The 21503-nt window shown below is 42.0% G+C and overlaps 1 protein-coding gene across 8 annotated transcripts in view; it reads right to left on the bottom strand.

Moving 5' to 3' along the window:
• Positions 1-1596: 1596 nt before the first annotated feature.
• Positions 1597-21503, bottom strand: part of ctif (CBP80/20-dependent translation initiation factor) — a 75917-nt gene continuing 56010 nt past the window's right edge. For 4 of the 8 annotated variants that reach the window (XM_061799782.1, XM_061799786.1, XM_061799785.1 and 1 more), the window contains 3 exons: positions 17247-17402; positions 6797-6850; positions 1597-3247 (listed from right to left, as the gene is read on the bottom strand). In XM_061799782.1, coding sequence (XP_061655766.1) covers positions 3023-3247; positions 6797-6850; positions 17247-17402 — 435 coding nt within the window. In that variant the 3' untranslated portion in view covers positions 1597-3022. Of the gene's footprint in view, positions 3248-6796; positions 6851-8536; positions 9426-13629; positions 13762-17246; positions 17403-21503 lie in introns of those variants that run through there. The other 4 variants (XR_009792109.1, XR_009792110.1, XM_061799783.1 and 1 more) reach the window with 4 other exon arrangements.

Below are 21503 nucleotides of genomic sequence, written 5' to 3' on the forward strand. Positions count from 1 at the left end.
TTCATTGAGTTCATTGATGTGCTGCAAGGACCTCCAATGGGCATCAAGTCCCTGGGTCCTGTAGGAGGACTTTCCCACAACCAGTGCACTACTGGGGTCACTAATTTGTCTGTTCTCCACACAGGGCTTACATTAGAGGAGAGCATTTTTTTTCAAAAATTCCCAGATACTTCTGCAGCCATGACTCTAAATTGTCTCGGTCTATTTGCTTTATACAAATTTGTATACGGCGGACGACTGGTTAGCACATCTGCCTCACAGTTCTGAGGACCGGGGTTCAAATCCGGGCCCCGCCTGTGTGGAATTTGCATGTTCTCCCCGTGCCTGCGTGGGTTTTCTCCGGGTACTCCGGTTTCCTCCCACATCCCCAAAACATGCAGGGTAGGTTAATTGAGGACTCTAAATTGCCCGTAGGTGTGAATGTGTGCGCGTATGGTTGTTTGTCCATATGTACCCTGCGATTGGCTGGCGACCAGTTCAGGGTGTACCCCGCCTCTCGCCCGGAGATAGCTGGGATAGGCTCCAGCATGCCCGCGACCCTAGTGAGGAGAAGCGGAACGGAAGATGAATGAATGAATAATTTGTATACTTTCTGCAGTTATTTTTTCAATTTGGGAGGATGATGCTCCCGCACTTTCTGGTGCATTAATCTTGCTGCTTTTATTCCTCACTCCAAAGTAAAAAAAAACTTATACAGTATACAATTACAACAATGCTTAACAATGTTTAGAATTTTAGATCTCCCTGGGGACGAAATAGTGAAGTGTACAGTCTCTGTGGGCAAAATGCATGCGAGCAATATTCGTAGTGCAGCGCACGTCATTGAATGAGGCGATCGATGCAGCCGCTCAATTTAGCCACACTCCTTGATAAAAAGCAATAGTAATAGGTAAGTTAGGCTGTTTGTTAAGTTTCCCATTAAATAATACTTTTTTATTTAATACTTCTCTTTATACCATAAACATATCCATTCCCCACACCACCATCCCAAATACCTAGTAAACCCATACCCACAATCAACCAACAACACAACCTCAAACTAATCAACAACCAACCCTCCTCAATACATCCAACATACAAACAACCTCAAAAACAATTATTATTTTTATAATAATTCAAATCTCCCTTAACTCTAACTACAACCTCAAAACCTACCCCATTCATCTTCCTACACCCCACCAATCCAAAATAACATTAACACAAACCCCCTTAAACTTACATTCACCAACCTCCATAACCCTCCACTCAACACACCAACTCCTTTAAATTCTAACTCACCACTCAATACCCTCCCCCCATTAATCTCTCAAACTATAAATCATCCACAACATTCAACCCCTATCTCAACACACTTACCACCTCCCCTATTGTGTGTATAAAAACCTAACTTATCCCCACAAATTTACCAATAAAAAAAAATAAAAACAAACATCAACACCATCATTCCCCAACAATATCCAAACTAACATTTACAATCCTAACTTTCCCCCCCAAATTCCCTTTATTACAACATCACCTTCCAAAACTTGACTTAAAGCACCAATTATTAAACTTTACATACAAATTCTATAATCATCATTTGCCTTGCTCCCCGGAAGTCAACTTAATTGTCCAAACTTGACAATTCACGAGACTTAAGACTTACTTTGCCCAGAATATTAGTCACATAACTATTATTCTTTTCACGTTACAATTTTTTTCTTCATACTCTTTTTTTTTATGTGTATCATTAAGACTGCCATTGTTATATTAACTTTTTTCCCCTTACAATACCAAGTTAATTTCCTAGCTTTACATCAACTACTTATTACGACTTCATTCTCCTATGATGACTTTTTGTCGTAATCTTACATCTTTTAAATAGATAGTTCAATCGATCAATTGATTGATCGATCCCGTGAGGAGAAATTAGATATTCACGTAAAGGGAAATTAGATATTATTCACATAACATTGCGCCTTGCTCGGAACATTGGTTCATTCTCAAAACACTACAACTTTTGTACACATTTATTTGTAGAACTTGACGTTTTCTTGTATTATTACAACTTTATTTGTGAATCAGTAAGAATGTCATTGTGAAATTACAACTTTCCCAATTCATTTCATAGCTTTAAAACTTGTTTCGTTTATTACAATTTATTTCTCCTATGATAACCTCTTTATTCACCTAACATTGCACGAAGTGCAATGTATTTGTGCAACATCAAAAAATGATTCTTATATTACCACATTTTTCTCGTAATGTTAGCGTTTTTCTCTTTTCAGTGTGGCTCTAATAGTACTTGGTAAGAATCCGATGGTAAAATCAAATGCTTATAATAAATATATATTTAAAACAAACGGTTATTATGAATGTGGATGTGCACGGCTTGGGAGACAAAAACAAAAGGTTTAACAGCACTGTGTGTGTGTGTTTTTTTTTAATGCTCCTCTAATGCTGACGACCCCCCCTTATTTCCTATTTTTCTATGGTGGAGAGGGATGCTTGGTTGCCATGCATGCGTGTGTGTTTTGAGTGTGAGTGTGAGTGTGTGTGTGTGTGTGTCTCTCACAAGGGCTCTAGCCGCCATCTGCCACCCTACTCTAGCCAGCCTGATCCTTATCCCAAGCCCAGCCGGGCCCAGCAGGCCCGCTGTCTCATCCCCACAAAAAAGGCTTCCTGCTAAGGGAGGGAGACAAAGGGCGGGGGATGGGAGGTTATGGGGGTTGGTGTGGGCGTGCTGGAGTCCCGCAGCAGGACCTCCTGACCCAGGGTCCCTGTGGAGGGGAGGGCAGACGGTGCACACAGACAGCGGCACCGTGTCTTCTCCCTGCCTCCATTTTCTGTCTTTTATCAGCCACGAGCGCTGGAGGATGGAACGAGAGGAGGGGGCGGAGGACAATGAAGACACAGGCGCCCCTCATCCTCCTCCTCTTAACATCTCTCCATTCCCAACGGATAAGCTGCTCCCATCCTACACTGCCCCTAGCGGCCCAAAACGCAATCGTCTGTACCAAAAGTTCGGGATGAAATGGCAGGTCTAGGCTGTGGCCAAGGTGAGCCTGTGGATGGTGCGGTCGTAGTACTGCGCGGTGAGTGCTTCCAGGGGGCTCCAGCGGTGTGCGTGCAGCTCCACTACCTCCATGAGGAGCAAGCGGGTCAGGGGTGACTCAGCCGGGCTCAACATCTTGTCGCGCACGGCCCCAAGCAGCTCCGTCATCATCTCGGGCAGCTGCTCCTCCAGGAGCCTCCCGGAGCTCTGCAGCTGTGGAGTTGCAAGAAAAAGTGTGAGACAGTGTCTGCCACCTTTTAATCCGTGTAGCATCTGTTCTTTCCCATTTTCAATTGACAATCAAAAAATGAAAAGTGTTGTGATGGTGTCTATCTTGAATTAATTAGTGCACCAACCTACGAGTGTTTGGAGCTTTGCTTTGTCGATTTTTTTGCTTCGCAATATGAGCCAAGATTTGAGTTACGAGCAAGCTTTAGATACGCCGCCGCCAGAGTGAAGTAAAAAAAAAAAAAGAAGAATTAAAAAGGTACAGTATGCAAGTTTTCCTAGCAAGATTTGAATGTTGCATCACTCTCCACCCCCGCCTCCTCATCTCTCTGCCCAAAGAAAATGCTCCCAGCTCAGTACAGACGTGCCAAACACAAAGTGCTACCAGTTTGATGGTGTATTTTTTGGAATGTATAATCAATAAAAAATATAAGAGAGGTGATCAACTCACTTTGGTAGAGGTTAATCTTAGTCTCATCAGCCCATAAAACCTTGTTCCAAAACCTTTGTGGCTCATCTCTGCGCTCTGCAAAATCCAAATCTTTTTGCTGATGAGTGGTTTGCATCTTGTGGTATGGCCTGTATATATGTTCTCTCAAAGTCTTCTTCGAACAGTGGGTTGTGATACCTTCACCCCTGCCCTGTGGAGGTTGACAGTGATGTCACTGACTGTTGTCTTTGGGTGTTTCTTCAGTTCTTCACAGTTCTCACAATGTTCTGTCATCAACTGCTGTTGATACACTTGGCCAACCTGATATTTATTATACTGTACATTAATAAACTTGAAATCTTAGAGGCCCCTCCTCCTAGCAATACTTTAATTCATTTCCGTTTTTTTGACTGTCCCGTGGCCTGTTTTTAAAATGTATAGTTTTTCCTTTTTTCTGTTAGAACAAAAAGCAAAATAAACAGTCACTTTCTCTTTATTAAAATTTTTGACTGCCAGTTGAAAATAGAAAGAACAAATGCTACACAGATTCACCTTGTTACTGCTAATACATGCCTGTTTTTTAGCGTCACGTGGTCAGAAAGAGATTACAGCTACAATTCTGCTTCACCTTTGCTATTTTATTATTCATCACACTCACGTGGACAAACTGGTGCAGTTAGAATAACAAATGAAACAAGTTAAATAAACCAGGTTATAGAGATGGGCAGCCGTGGCCCAATGGTTAAGATCATTGCCTGCCACCGTGGGGGACCTAGGTTCAAGACCCTGACCGGACCATCTGCCAACATCCCCCGGACTCACGGCACTGGTGTCCTTGAGCAAGACACTGATACCCCAAACTGCTCCTGGGGCACTTCAGCTGCCCCATGCTCCAGTGTGTTCCACTAACAAGTGTGTGTTCACTGTTATGGGTAAAATGCAGAGAACAAATTTCGTGTGCATGCATGAATGGTCATGACAAGAAAAGGTGATTCTTCTTCTTCATATAGCAGCTTGTTTACAGTAGTGATTATCAAACTGTAACCTGGGAGCTGTAACCAGGGGGTTTGCAAAATAAAGTACAATAAACTGTATATATCTATATTTTTTTTAAACTGCATACAGAACCCCCGTTCATCACGGGGGATGCATCCTAGACCTACCGGCAACAGATGAAAATCCACAATTTAGAGATCATATGACTTCTTTTATTAAATTGGTTTAACCCCTCCTACATGCTATAAACACATTTAAACATAGTAAAACACACTTTTTAAACACATTGCAAACATATGCTGAAAAAAATAAATAAACGCAACACTTTTGTTTTTTGCTTTTTTCATGAGCTGTACTCCAAGATCTAAAACTTTTTCTTCATACACAAAAGGCCATTTCCCTCAAATATTCTTCACCAATCTGTCTAAATCTGTTTGTGAGCATTTATTCTTTGTCGAGATAATCCATCCCACCTCACAGGTGTGGCATATCAAGATGCTGATTGGACAGCATGATTATTGCAAGTGTGGCATATCAAGATGCTGATTAGACAGCATCATTATTGCACAGGTGTGCCATAGGCTGGCCACTCTGAAATGTGCAGTTTTATCACACAGCACAATGCCACAGATGTCGCAAGTTCTGAGTGAGCATGCAATTGGCATGCTGACTGCAGGAATGTCCACCAGAGCTGTTGCCTGTGAATTTAATGTTCATTTCTCTACCATAGTCCTCTACAAAGTCGTTTCAGACAATTTGGCAGTACATTAAACCGGCCTCCCAACCGCAGACCATGTGTAACCACACCAGCCCAGGACCTCCACATCCAGCTTGTTCACCTCCAAGATCGTCTGAGACCAGCCACCCAGACAGCTGCTGCAACAATCGGTTTGAATAACCAAAGAATTTCTGCACAAACTGTCAGAAAACATCTCAGGGAAGCTCATCTGCATGCTTGTCGTCCTCATTGGGGTCTTGACCTGACTGCAGTTTGTCATTGTAACCGACTTGAGGGGGCAAATACTCACATTCGAAGGCGTCTGGCACAGAGGGGTGTTCTCTTCACGGATGAATCCCGGTTTTCACTGTTCAGGGCAGATGCCAGACCGCGTGTGTGGCGTCGTGTGGGTGAGCGGTTTGCTGATGTCAACGTTGTGGATCATGGTGGCGGTGGGGTTATGGTATGGGCAGGCGTATTGATGGCATTTTGAATGCACAGAGCTACGTAGACGAGATCCTGAGACCAATTGTTGTGCCATTCATCACCTCCTGTTGCAGCATGATACTGCACAGCCGCATGCTGGAAGGATCTGTACACAATTCCTGGAAGGTGAAAACATCCCAGTTCTTGCATGGCCAGCATACTCCCCGGACATGTCACCCATTGAGCATGTTTGGGATGCTCTGGATCGGCGTATACGACAGCGTGTTTCAGTTCCTGCCAATATCCAACAACTTCGCACAGCCATTGAAGAGGAGTGGACCAACATTCCACAGGCCACAATCAACATTTTGATCAACTCTATGCGAAGGAGATGTGTTGCACTGCGTGAGGCAAATGGTGGTCACACCAGATACCGACTGGTTTTCTGACCCCCCCCCCCCCACAATAAAGCAAAACTGCACATTTCAGAGTGGCCTTTTATTGTGGCCAGCCTAAGGCATACCTGTGCAATAATTATGCTGTCTAATCAGGATCTTGATATCTCACACCTGTGAGGTGGGATGGATTATCTCGACAAAGGAGAAATGCTCACTAACACAGATTTAGACAGATTTGTGAACAATGTTTGAGGGAAATGGCCTTTTGTGTATGTAGAAAAAGTTTTAGATCTTGGAGTCCAGCTCACAAAAAATAGGAGCAAAAACAAAAGTGTTGCGTTTATATTTTGTTCAATGTATGTGAACATACAGAAAAAAAAAACTGCAAGCATAAAATGAATGGACAATACTGTATGTATCTGTGTGTTAGGTGGGGGCTGGTGGAATGGCTTGGGAAGATTTCTCCCCTGTAAAGGGTCCCTGGAACCAAAACGTTTGAGAACCCCGTTTACAGTGTACTGTGTCTTGTGAGAGAGTATGTAATTGGGTGTGTGTTTGTGTCTTACCGCCATAGAGCAGCAAAGCACGGAGTCTTCCTTGATGTCTTTCGACTGCAGCAGCTACATGGAACAAGAATAGATATTGTGCCAATTTGAATCAGGGCTGACCGAGCATTGCGACATTGCAAATGGGCAGTAGTAATAAGAATGCATAATGACCCTCCCCACCAATGTTACAGTAAATATAACCCTTCACACTATACACACGGAGCAGCCCAGAGTGTTGTATAATTATCTTCTTGTATGTTAACTATTATTGAGGACATGGGAAACAATTACATGCCTGCATTTACTATTTTGATCTTCAGAATGTAATGAAAGAATGCATGTCGCAACAGATTACATTTGAGGTGAGTGGGAGGGGAAGTGTTATGGCATTTGTGAAGGGACAAACGTAGGTGTACATAAATCAAATAAAGAAATACTAATGCACAATATGTTAAAACGTGTAAGATAACAGATTGATTACGAATAAATGAAAGTGTTAGCGATGTGCTAATAACTATACAGTATAACTGGGTGCATAACAGTGCAGTTGTACAGGTAGAGGTCATACAAATAATTCAGTTTTGTGCTCTACTGAGCATATTTTCTTTTCTACTGAAGCTTTTATAAACTAACTGTCCAAACAATACAGAGAGGGAAAAAGTGAAATGTGTGCTGGTTTTCACGTCACGAGTATATTATTCTGTATTTTTTCACATTGCAATATATATATACCAGCAGTATATGGTGCATGGTATAGAGTCAGTCGCTCACTTGCATGGGACATGCTAATTTTAATGAGACAAGGAAGCAGGTGTGTAAAATGTGTTTTTAATTCTTGATCATTGGGGTATTTTGACAAAAGCATGTCACACCTCGGAAATGTTTTTAAACTGTAAGAAAATGCAAGCTACATCTCCTTAAAAAGAGAACTGTCATAGAAATGTCACATGGTAAGCACAACTATGTGCCAACTGTCATCGAACAGCTTAGGCATCACCTTCTCAGTACGCGTAGATGGACACTGTGAAAGCATGAAGAGCCAACACAGACGGGTTGGTCTCCTAATGACTTCTCCGGGGGATCTTACTCAGACGTTTAACTCAAATACAGTCACTAATCATCAATTCTTCTGTGAAACATTTTGAATGCTTTTTTTTTTTTTTTTAAATGTGGAAAACGAACAAAGTTTCAAAGAAGCTCCTGACAAGCTGGGAGCTGCCCGCCTGCTTGCAGTTACATTATATAACAAAGTTGAGAAAACCTTGGGAATCTCTTGTGATTCCCATTCAGTTTGTTTTTTCTCCCGCACCAATCCACCTTTCTACATTCAAAAGACATTTGATCAGAAAAATGAAAAGTAGGTCAGCTGTGATTTTCTGCAAACGTGAGTGAAGAACATCCATATTTATGTCAGCGTTTTTGTCCTCTTCACGGATCAAACATCAGCGTGTTTGATGAACAAATGACATGTCACATTGTCAAAGAACGCAGTGATGGGAGGCAGCGATTTCCAGCTGAGAAGCAAATATGTTTCATCTTTATACTCATAACACACGCATGCAGGGAGCGTTGGAACTTGGAAGACTTCAAATGAGCTTCCAATAGTTGCATAGCAACACTATTTCTGGCATTGGGACGAGCGATCCCGCCTCTTTCATCAAGTATTATTCTTTATCCCATCACATCCACTCCACTGAGGTGTCCCAAACTAAAAGCATACGATGGACACATCATTAGGTACACAACGGGACAATCTAATGCAGCGTTTTCGTCACCTTTATTGAGCCAAGTCACATATTTTACATTTAAAAACATTTTTCAAGGGACAACAGTAGACAAAAATGTCAAAGAAAGTAGATGCATTGATTAATCATGTACCTTCTGCCATCTTATGGAAGAGCAGTTAATTGTCCTGCCTGTCACTATACATTTCTGGCATAGCTGAACAATTATTTTAATGAGAGAGAGAAAAATAAATAAATACATAAAAGACCAATTAGGTGAAATTGGACAATCTCTCACGGCACACTATTTGTGCCACAGCATCCTGGTTGGGAATCACCAATCTAAAGGGGCAGCAGCAATTTCTTCAAGAAAGAGGAAAGTAAGGAGACATTTTATCTGAGAAAAGGCTGAGGGCAGTCAATTTTTTTTGTGGATACGTTCCAATTGGTGCTTTGACAAAATAGGTTTTTTTTGGCACACATCAATGTCACAAAAGTGATATTTCAAACCCAAACTACAAACTATGAGTTTTCCCATTCATTGTGGGCCAGATGATCAACCAGCAGGTCTACAAAGAGATCTTGCAATAAATGCTTCATGCAGTGTGCGAGAAGAGGCAAAAGGCCAACTCGTGGTTGTTTCAACATGATAAAACACCCGCTCACAATGCCGAGAGCATCCGAGAGTTCCTGGCTGAGACGAACATCACAAGCAAACTCGGTACTCTCCCGAACTGGCTCCGGGTGATTTTTTCCTATTTCGCAAGCTCAATGGGGTTATAAAGGGATTCTTTTGAAGAAGTGGACGACATCAAGATAGTCATAACGGCGGAGCGGTGTAGGATCCTAGAAGAATCCTGCCAGGAGTGCATGAAGGCGTGGCAGAGAAGGCTGAGAAAGTATGGTAGACTCCAGCGGCAATACTTTGGAGGGGAAAAATTGCAGTTTAATAGTAGATTTGAAATACAGTGGTGCCTTGAGTCATTTCGTGACTACGCTCGTAAATCAAAACACTCACACCTCAACTCATTTTTCCCCATTGAAAGGAATGGAAATGCCATTAATCCAAAAGGAGGTTAAGGGCAGTCCAATCGATGCTCATGGTTGGTTTTCTACTGCAAAACAGTACAGCGGGAAACCGCACCGCATTAAATGCATCGGTCGGAAAAAGCCAGAAATAAAGGGATAAAATCAGAGAGGAGACTGAGGGCAACTAGAGAACAGAGTGCTGCAGCAAAAGGGAGACTGTGGAGGGTGCACGGTAAGCTAATAATACACTGAATTTCGTTGCATTTTTGTCATTTCCAGCTGTGTGTCCTCAGTCACAATGACGCGTCGATGGCAAATCTGCTAGATACCACTCAAAATGGTTCCTGGTATTACCTTTTTATGCCAATAAAAAGGTTCAATAATGAGTAGAGCCAGTGGAAAAGAAAGTGTGTGGCCTCAGTGGTGTTCTGATACTTCAGTAGGCTACACGCACGTCACCGGCTTCAATAAAGGATAAGGTTTTCTGCAGGAAAAAGTTTCCTGTGACAGGATAAGCATAAAAAAAAGCAAAACAAATCTGTTGTATTTTTTTTCCCCCTTACCTCGCCTAACATAACAACAGACTATGCTTCAATTAATCAAGCATTGTATTTAAGCCAACCGCAAGAGGAAGTTGTTTCTGTACCATGTTTTTGATGCGGCAACATGCTGATACTTGCTGAATAATTCAGAGACAAATATCCCTTTCTCCGTGATGTTCTCCTGTTTACGCTACGAGGAAAAATGTACACAATTTAGCAGGGAAAAGTATTGTTTAGCAGTTCTCCAAACAATATCCAAAAACAGGAGACTAATCTTCTAAGGCTGCATTTAGGCTAGACGGGTCAAATCACATGCATGGTTTATGGGGATTGCTATTATGTGTTAACCGGTATTTGGCATTTAGGGGGCATTTTATAGTCGTCGTATGCAACTAGTACAAGAGTGGCGCTTAATTCATTCACATTGCTCCCACTAGTCGCTTCCCGTAGGTGCCAGTGCTAATGAAAAAGTATCAACAAACCGACTGCGCGGCACCTTCGCTAAATGGATGAGCATTTGCCACCCGCTTGGTGGTCGTAGCGGAGTGCTTAGCAGCCAGTCAGCAGATATTTCCCCCGGCGGTGACAATGAAACAAGAGCGGGGGCCAGATATTTGGATGCAATCCAATGGTAATGTGGCTAACAACACTTTTGCTCACTTTTTGCTTGCCCTTATATGTCAGTTGTTTGCTTGTGAAAAAAAAGGGCTTTCTGACAAGGATGAGCAAACGTTTGTGCTCAAGGGCCACGTTGGGAAAGGACATTCATAGATAAAATATTTTTTTTAAAAACAGTTACTTGTATGTAAAATATGTAAACAAAATTAAACGTGGTCCACGGTTGTGAGGCTGGTTGGATGTACTGCCAAATGGTCTGAAACGCCTTTGGAGATGGCTTATGGTAGAGAAATTAACATTCAATTCACGGGCAACAGCTCTGGTGGACATTCCTGCAACCAGCATGCCAATTGCACGCTCCCTCAGAACTTGTGACATCTATGGCATTGTGCTGTGTGATAAAACTGCCCATTTCAGAGTGGCCTTTTATTGTGGCTAGCCTATGGCACACCTGTGCAATAATCATGCTGTCTAATCAGCATCTTGATATGCCACATCTGTGAGGTGGGATGGATTATCTCGACAAAGGAGAAATGCTCACTAACACAGATTTAGACAGATTTGTGAACAATATTTGCGGGAAATGGCCTTTTGTGTATGTCGAAAAAGTTTTAGATCTTGGAGTCCAGCTTATGAAAAATGGGAGCGAAAACAAGTGTTGCGTTTATAATTTTGTTCAGTGTAATTATTTAGCGACTTTTTGACTCGCTCTCGCGGCTACTTTAATTCCCACTATAGACAACATGAGCGGAATCATTTTCACATTGTTTAACAAATAAGAAAGGAACCTGGCGGAAGACCATTGTCAAAGACCTGGTGCCCTTTTCAAAGCAAAAGCAGTGATTTAGCGACATGATAGAAACCTTTGACTGTCTAGCTTCGATAACGGACATGGACCAGCCAAGTCTCGCAGTCCGATGGCTCATTTTATAATATTAATTTGTTGAACATTTAAAATGAAATGTTTTTATATACGTTGTGACAAAAGGGCCATTTTATTATAGCATTTATTTTAAGATTTTCTGTAAACAAAAAACATATTTCTAACATTTCTGTGGAAGTTGATGCACGTTAATCCTTGTTTGGTATCAGGAGAAATAAAACAAAAAACAAAAGCAAAACTTGCTTTGTCATTTTCAATAGTTTGTAAGGGAGGAAAAAATCAATTATTGCCTACCCAAATTAATAATATACAGAATTTGTTTTACTATAAATCATTTTACACTTTTACATGATTACTAATGCCTACACAAGAAACATTTTGCAAGGAACTGATTACATTTCTGTTATTTCCTATAGGGAAAATTTATAATAAATGATGTACTAAAGCTTGTGCTGCACATTTAAGTAAATTCATGCTGGTCTTTTACCTGTCATGTTTCCATTGCTTCCTGTGCAGCAAGTGCTGACTGGAGCGCAGCTCCCACCCCCCCACACGTCAGCCCCCCCCCACTTCCTTCTTTCAATACACCATAGGTCGCCGACCACTTCTGTATGGCGGTCGCTCTGCTGCTGTGACCCTATATGTGGTTCCCATGAATACCAAGAAGAGTACTTGCAAGGCGGCTTGGCCTGATGATGTGAGCTAAACCCTGGGTCGTTTGCTTTCCTGGAAGCGACGGCGTCCTGGCGGGTTGAGCCATAACGAAAAAGCCACTGCGGTGTCTAGCGTCTAGACTGGGTTGAGGGCGGAAAACAGGAAACTAAACTTGTGTAGTGCAATATGCACTTAAGTGCTTTCTTCTTACTAGAAACATGTGGACAGAGATGGTTGACTGTAAATCGTAAATTTCTAGAGAGATGAAACCAACTTTACAAATTCATATGCTTTCATCAAAATGTCCCAAGGATCGAGAATTGTAGCACAGTTAAAACATATTTTTGGCTTGCTGAAATTACCCTGTTACGAGGCAGCATTTCTGTCTCATGCAAGTGACCCAACATGGACCCCGCCCATATTGCTAGCCCAAACACGAGTACAGGTTTTGTTACCATGACAACTAAAGATGAACAACAGAGTGTGCGAACTGCGAAGCGCACGCGAGTATCCAAAAAGTCAGCACGGATTGTATTTTCTTTCATGGAGGCAGCACATCACAAAGGTGGTGAATTACACGTGTCAATTAGTGTGGGAATCCATGTATTTGGTGCACGCAGCAGAGACACCGTCAAACAAAAATCAACACCGCCCGACCTCTCCCAATGGGCAATCAGTTATTGTATGCGCTGCTTATCAGAAGCTAAAGGTGTGCAGCAAACAAATCTCAATGCAGCTCTGTTTAACTTTTGGCTTTGACATGATCGCGTCTTGGACAGGGTAAACTAGCTGTGGCTTAAAAATGGCCCTGAATCTGTGCCCAGCCTATCTTCAAAGTCATGGGTAAAGAAACTTGTTGTGGGTGGGCTAGCACTATGTAAATTAGTCTCACTGTTATATCACGATCTGGCGAAAATACTCAGGTTTCCAAGTACTGTTCTCCAGCGTTGGCGAGTGTTTCAGTGCCATGACAGTTGGTCATGTGAATGAGCAATAGAGTTCAGCGCTGTTACCCATTTTATTTTGGCAGGTTTCTACTTCCTACTTTTGCAGATGATTTGATAAGACTCAGCTGGTATACAGAGCAACCTTTTGTGGCTTTTAGGTATTTGATCTCCTACGACTTGTGAATTTATGTCCATCTGTTTGTGCTGTTTGACAAGAGGATGACAGAGTGAAGACAGACTGCTAACATTAGCAGTTGACTGGTTAGTGACCACGTTAGTCACTTGTGGTCAAAGTAGTATTAGACTGGGGGTCTTCGGTTTACGAAAGGGTTCTGTTCCTACGGCGGCAACGTTACCCAAATTTGTACGGAAGTCAGAATCACTAATGTAAATATTTGTATGATAAACACTCAAACCAAAGATAATAAATACAAAACAGTAAGTACGGTTGTACCTGAGTATGTCTTCTTGTGCTTCATGAGTCGTGACCACGTAGTCTTGCGTCGCTGCGCAATATAGCTCAGTGTGTTCCGTTTTATAACCTTGAAGCTTCTTGTGTCAGGACCGTTGTAAACCGAGGACCCTCCTGTAAGTGTATGTGTTGCGCATAGGGATGCATGATAACTATTTTTTCCATCGATACTGATAACCAATACCATCAGTCGTCAATCATTTCCAAGCCAAGGACCCCCCCAAATTGATTGAAGCTGCAACGGTGATGCCATGTATAAATGTTAGGGGTGTCCCGATCCAATCTTTGCTATCGGATATCACTCCGATATTAGCAAAAGAGTATTGTATCGGCTCGGACTGGATCTAAAATCTCAGATTTTAGAACTCTTATACAAGCAGTCCATTCTATGCTCCGTTCCAACATTTCTATCCAGCACCATTCAGACGGCATACAGATCCCACGTGATCACAACAGGTTGCTAAGTTGCTAACATAGTAGCAAGGAGTAACAGCGAATGTTCCTTGCTTAAGGTCGTTCATTGGGACTCCAGATGAAGTTCACTGTAAAACTAAACACAAATAACAAAAGAATTACATCTATTGAATGTTGAAATACATCATACTTTGTTGCTTTGTTTTTGCTAGCTCACAGCTAACACAATGAATGAAAAACACCACAGATGAGCTAACAAAAATTAGCATCGATCTTGCGGCACTTATATCTCTCACAATAATGAATATTGGTAGACAAATTCTGTATAATTATATACAACAGGCAATATAACTACTCTCTGGCATATAGTCTTCAAACTGTGAAAAAAGAGTTATATTAACAAGATTCAATCATGACGACTACTTTTTTTGTTACTGAGAGTATCTCATTGTGTCTGCCTCTCATAGGTCAAAGACATGCACAGCACAGTTACTCTATGTAACCCATCCAACCATACATTTTCCATACCGCTTATCCTCACGAAGGTTGCGGGCATGCTGGCACCTATCCGAGGTGACTCTGGGCAAGAGGCGGGGTACACCCTGAACTACTTGCCCGCCAATCATAGGGCACATATAAATTAACAACCATCCCCATCCTGCCTCAAAGTCTGCGCGGACCAGCTCGCTCCAGTCTTCACACAGATCTTCAATAGATCTCTGGAACTGTGCGAAGTACCATCCTGTTTCAAACGCTCCACCATCATTCCAGTCCCCAAGAAACCTACAATCTCGGGTCTAAATGACTACAGGCCTGTCGCCTTGACATCTGTGGTCATGAAGTCCTTTGAACGTCTCGTGCTGGACCACCTCAAGAGTCCCCTGGTGGCGTTCAACACCATCATCCCTGAACTCCTTTCCTCCAAGCTTCTCCAGCTCAGCGTCTCGCCTGCCATCTGCTAGTGGATTTACAGCTTTCTGACGGGCAAGACACAGCAGGTGAGGCTGGGGGAGACCACCTCATCCACACGCAGCATCAGCACTGGGGCACCTCAAGGTTGTGTCTTCTCTCCGCTGCTCTTCTCTCTCTACACGAATGACTGCACCTCAATGCACCTGGCTGTCAAACTCCTGAAGTTTGCAGATGACACCACTGTCATCGGCCTCATCAAAGACGGTGACGAGTCTGAATATTGAAAGGAAGTGGAGCGGCTGGAGCTGTGGTGGGGCCGACACAACCTGGAGCTAAACACGCACAAGACTGTAGAGGTGATCGTGGACTTCAGGAGGCATCCTTCGCCACAGCTGACCCTCACGTTGTCCAGCTGTCTTGTGTCAACCGTTGAGACCTTCAAGTTCCTGGGAATTACAGTCTCTCAGTACCTGAAGTGGGCGATCAACATCAACTCCGTCCTCAAAAAGGCCCAGCAGAGGATGTACTTCCTGCTGCTTCTGAGGAAGCACGGCCTGCCACGGGAGCTGCTGAGGCAGTTTTACACAGCAGTCATCGAATCAGTCCTGTGTTCTTCCCTCACAGTTTGGTTTGGTGCTGCTACAAAAAAGTACTCCAACTGCAAAAGACAATCAAAACTGCTGAAAAGATTGTCGGTACCCACCTACCGACCCTTGAGGACTTGCACGCTGCCAGAACTAAGACAAAAGCGTGCAAAATCCTCTCGGACCCTCCACATCCCGGTCACCAGCTCTTCCAGCTCCTTCCCTCAGGTAGGCGCTACCGATCAATGCAAAATAGAACTAGCAGACATTCCAACAGCTTCTTCCCTCTTGTAATCAACTTCTTAAACAGCTAACCTACAATTCCATTGCAACATGCTGCCAATTTTTTTGTCTTGAGTTTGTTGTCACATTTCTGTCGGGCCAATTATTCATACTCGTGCACTCACTGTAGTAGTCTCGCCACGCTGCACTATTTGCATATCTGTTGTTGACCAATACTGGCCACTCATGCCAGAGTAGCATCTGCCCCATTTTCACACTGACTGAGGAGTGAGTATCTGCAACATTTGCACAATCAACATTGTCCCAGATTATCGCGCTACTAGTCACTTTAAATTGCATACACTCCTTGAAGTCTCGGCGCCCTTTGCACAATGGTCATTGCACCGGACTATTGCTATATTAGTTATTCAAACTGCTCTCATTCCTAGAGAACTCTACATCTTTTTCCACAATTGTCAAAAAATAATAAAAAAGTGTACCAACATTACCAGATAACTAGCAACCCTTTATTGCTCAGTGACTGTTTTTCTCAATGTCTTTATGTCTCAAAAGTGTTCTCTGTCAATTGACTGTCTGTTGTCGTACTAGAGCGGCTCCAACTACCGGAGACAAATTCCTTGTGTGTTTTTTTTGGACATACTTGGCAAATAAAATAAATACAAATAAAGATGATTCTCATTCGCACTCACATTCACACCTAAAAACAATTTAGAGTCTCCAATTAACCTACCATGCACGTTTTTGGAATGTGGGAGGAAACCAGAGTACCTGGAGGAGGCAGGGAGAACATGCAAACTCCACACAGGGGAGACTTGATGTGAACCCGGCCAGGTTCTCAGAACTGTGAGGCAGATGTGCTAACCGATCGTCCACTGTGCCGCTCTTTATGTAATCCACTGTTTAATAATAAAAGGGTAAATTTCTCATATGTACTGTTGCTGATTTATGTGCTCTGTTTGAGTAATATCACTTGATTAAGCCTTATCTAACATTCCATAATACAAAATAAGTAAATTTTGTATGATTATTGCTGATATCGGATGGGACCGATATCGGTATCGGCCAAAACTCAAGGTTGCAATATTGGTATCGGATCGGAAGGGAAAAAGTTGGATCGGGACATCCCTAATAAATGTATCTTGTTCCACTGCAATTTCAGCAAGTAGTAATACGCTAATTTACTTTGGATATTGACTATTTTTGGTGTCGTAGCCAAAGAATTTTTGACAAAATTGTCTAACTGTCATAAGCCAATGCAACAGCCGCCGCTGGTGACCAGAGTGCCGCTGAATGAGACGGCGCTTGTTATCGGACCAGTTTTTTTCATATCGGACCGATCTGTGTGACGTTATTTTTTTCCCCCAATATCAGTCGATAATTACCGGTCCTGATAGTTATGGTGTAATCCCCAGTTATGCAACAATCCTTTCTGATAACTATACACACCTCTCGCAGGCAGGTGTAGATGGGACACACCAGGACCCGAAAGGGCTCTCTGGAACTGCTCCTCATTATCCCAAACACCTCGCACAGGAAGGTGATGAAGCCCAACCACACCTCCACGTCTGACCGCTGCAGCTCCGCACGACGGGCAAAGTCCTTCTGTGGATAGATAATTGCAGGGGGAGAGAAAGGGGCTAGGAGTCTATCTCTCGAGTGTCCAAACTACATATATATATATATATAGAGCTTTTCTAAATGTGCAAAGATGAAAAGAAACTATTTACAACTAAAACATTAACTCAATTTCTCTACATCATGCTGAATAAATATTTTTTATTTCAGAGGAAAAAACGGTCTCCTCCACTTTCTGCTCTGTACAAATAACTAGTATATATAACGATATATAACTGTTTGATTAATTGATTTTAGTGTGTTTAATAAAGTCACAGATTTTCAAAGTGTCCCTTGTATCCTTGCATTTTTTTTGTATTTGGACCTCAGTAGAAAAAGTTTGGAAATCCTGCTCTCTCTGGTAGGTGGATATTAAGAATATTACATTTATCAGCGGCGGTGAAAGCTATTAACATCTGCAATAGGAGTTTTTGTAGGTGGTGTACACATTAACCTTAGGGCCTTATAGCTAAAAACCTGAAACAAAATTAATCAATTTCTAATGCTAATGCATTAGTGGCGGCCAGTGAACCATAAGAGCGTTTGGGTTAATACTGGTTGAGCGCACTCATACAGATGTTCTGCCTGGAGTTGAAGTAAAACTTTGAAGAGTTCCTGCACCCACATCTGACATTTTTCTCTAATAACCTGCACGCATACGGCAGAGAATTAACCCTCAAGTCAAGCCGAGGTGATATAAACAAAGCTGGGGGGAAAAGGTCAAACTTTCTTAAAGATGACGTGTGACAAATGACGTCTTGGCTACTAATGAGCAGAGTAGTCACGCAATAATTGTCCCCCTTATTGACACATGGGGGAGTCTTGAAATAATATCATTAAGCAGGGCCTTTGTGAACCCACGTGTGACATTTACAGTGTGTTGAAGAGAAGGAAAAGGAGAAGGAAGAATGGAAATGAAGTACAGTCTTCCCCCTGCATGTTTGTGGTTCACTATACAAGTATTCACTTCTACCCGGTACGCACAATCGGCTGTTTTTGTCCTGGTTTTGCAATTTCCCGACCAAGCACGTTAAATGCCAGACTATTTTGTTTTATAAGATTATCCTTAGGTCTGAGGTGTGTTAAGAGCAGATTTGGTCCCGATAATAGGGTCCGAAACAAGTTGGGGCGGACAATCTTAAAAATTGAACGCGTTCAATATTTATGACCAAATCTCTTCATGTGTGTGGGGAAAGCAGACGTCTGACCCTGTGAATTGTGACTGAATGTAGCCAATCAAAGACGCACCCTGACTCAGGAACAATGAACCAGCCGTAAATGAAAACAAACATGTCTTATCCGAAGTTGCTTTTTGTATAAAAGTGGGTTTCCCAGACGGCAAGAAGTATGTTTCAAAACAAGTCGTTTTATTGACAACACGTCATTCTACAAAAGTCCCGCCTCCATCCCCTTTGACAACACTCAGCAAAGATCGGCGCAATCTCGGAAGTGTCTGCCCGTCTTCATTTTTGTGAGATCATGTGATCATGCGAGATTTCGAGATCGGCGGCAGAACAAAATCTTTATGTCTGTGGTGTTGTGTGTTGAGATTATCACAGTACACCACACACAATACGACCAAAACTCTTAAATGCCTGATTTTTAATCTTTATGTGTGGAGTCTGTCACAGATAAAACATATTTGAAGATTTTCCAAAAATCGCTGAAAAACTCATCTATTCACTTTTTTTGCGCTCTTTCTGAAACGTCCTAAGATGCCGCCAAAATCCTGTCTAAATAGTAAGGTATTACACTTTGGTATCAAAGAAGTATTTTGAAGTGATACATCTGGCTTGTTGTTTGTTGTTAGCAGAAAATACAGTCTTCACCATATGTCCATCTATATGCACACTTCCAATGCATCGGTAAGCCATTTATTTTTGTTAATGTAAAATGCGTTTTAATTGATATTAACTGAACTGTAATATAGTTTCTGGCATAGTTATGGTTTAAGATATTAATGTAGGCAATTATAAACATGTTTTGGGGATACATCAATTAGTTATGTTATTTTGCAATTGTTTTTCTGTTGCGCTGTTCTGGATAAACGGCACTGACAAAATAAGCGATGAAAAATATTCCTTCCCTCTGATGTAGCATCAGAGTTGTAACTGAGGCGCGATGGAGCTTGTGGGTAAGGGAATGCTAACCACATACATGCAAGTGCCGATTTAATTTAATTATCTGAGATGCTGTGTTGCTGTGTGAAATCATACAGTTGTGGCAAAATTCCACTTTTGATTCTGCGTAAAAGGCAGATGTGAATACATTTCTGATGAATCCATTTTTACAGAATCTCTGTGTGAAAGAGGTTATAGAAAGCCTCTATTATAGTTCTCTGTCCATTTTTCCATGTCACATTAAAGGTCCCATGTTTTGGCTATCAAAACCTCCGTAGAGTGACTCTCTAAAATTGACTTTGTATTAAAGTGTCAATGTAATAAAAAATAAAACCAACAACGTTTATACAGTTGAAACGATAAGTTTACATACACTATATAAAAAGACACATAGGCTTTTTTTCATCACTCTCTGACATGAAATCAGAAACTTTTCCTGTTTTAGGACAATTAGAATTACCCAAATGATTTATATTTGTTAAATGCCACAATAATGACAAGGATTTTTTTTAGACCATTTTTTTGTTCTCAGGCTCGAAAGCTTCCCTCTTTTTCCACCAAATGTAACGATGCGCATTAAGGCCAAATAGTTCAATATTAGTTTCGTCAGACCACAGAACATGTCTCCAAAAATTAAGGTCTTTGTCCCTGTGTGTATCTGCAAACTGCCTGCAGAGCGGCCTTTCAGCCCATGTCGGTAAAGTACTCGTTTCACTGTGGATGATGACTCACTCTTAGCAGCTTCAACCATCATCTTTACAAGGTCTTTTGCTTTTTTCTTGGGTTGATATACACATTTCTGATCCAAGCACGTTCATCTCTGGGACACAGAACCTGTCTCCTTTCTGTGACGTGATGGCTTGAAATTCCCATGGTGTTTATATTTGTATTTTTTGTTTATAATTGCACCCAGAAATGAACCAGACTTGTGCAGGTCCACAACTCTTTCTTTTCACTTTTCCATTATGTTATACAAAGCAGCAGTGTGTTTCAGGTGTGTGTAGTTAAAATACATCCACCAGTGCTAACTAATTAACTCAGATGTTGACAATACACGTATCAGAAGCTTCCAAATTAATGAATTCATCATCCGGGGTTTCCAAAATTGTTCAAAGGCATAGCAATCTTACGGTGTGTCAATTTATCACTTTTAAAGAAAGTAATGAAAAATTGCCGCCATTTAAAAAAAATTGCCTCCTCTCATTATTCTGGCATTTAGCAAATATAAATAATTTAGGTAATCTGAATTGACCTAAAACAGTTTTTATTTTTGGTCTGATTTCATGTCAGATAATGAGAAAAAAAAGCGTACGTGTCTTTTTACATAGTATATAAATAAATAAATAAATAAATAAATATCGTTTCAACTGTATATGTTACACCAGACATTGGGCCTAATAATGGTGTGTCTCTGTGTGAATGCACACACAGTTGCGGCAACATCCTTTTTTGGGTTTTGAGTCAAAGGTGGAGGTGGATAAATTCCAGTTATGACTGATGTGGCCATTATGTGGATTCTCTGTATCATATTGGTTACAGAAATGTCACGGGTAGCTCCATCCTTTGTCTTCCACTTATCCAAGGTCGGGTCGCGGGGGCAGCAGCCTCAGCAGGGAAGCCTAGACTTCCCTCTCCCCAGCCACTTCCTCTAGCTCTTCCGAGGGGATCCCGAGGCGTTTCCAGGCAAGCCGAGAGACATAGTCTCTCCAGCGTGTTTTGGGTCATCCCCGGGGTCTCCTCCCGGTGGGACGTGCCCGGAACTCCTTACCAGGGAGGCGTCCGGGAGGCATCCTAAACAGATGCCCGAGCCACCTCATCTGGCTCCACTCAATGCAGAGGAGCAGCGGCTCTACTCTGAGCCCCTCCCGGATGACTGAGCTTCTCACCTTATCTCTAAGGGAGAGCCTGGACACCCTGCGGAGGAAACTCATTTTGGCCCCTTGTATCCGGGATCTTGTTCTTTCGGTCA

Source organism: Phyllopteryx taeniolatus, chromosome 15 (genome assembly GCF_024500385.1).
Source record: "Phyllopteryx taeniolatus isolate TA_2022b chromosome 15, UOR_Ptae_1.2, whole genome shotgun sequence".
In the NCBI taxonomy this organism is placed as follows: domain Eukaryota; kingdom Metazoa; phylum Chordata; class Actinopteri; order Syngnathiformes; family Syngnathidae; genus Phyllopteryx; species Phyllopteryx taeniolatus.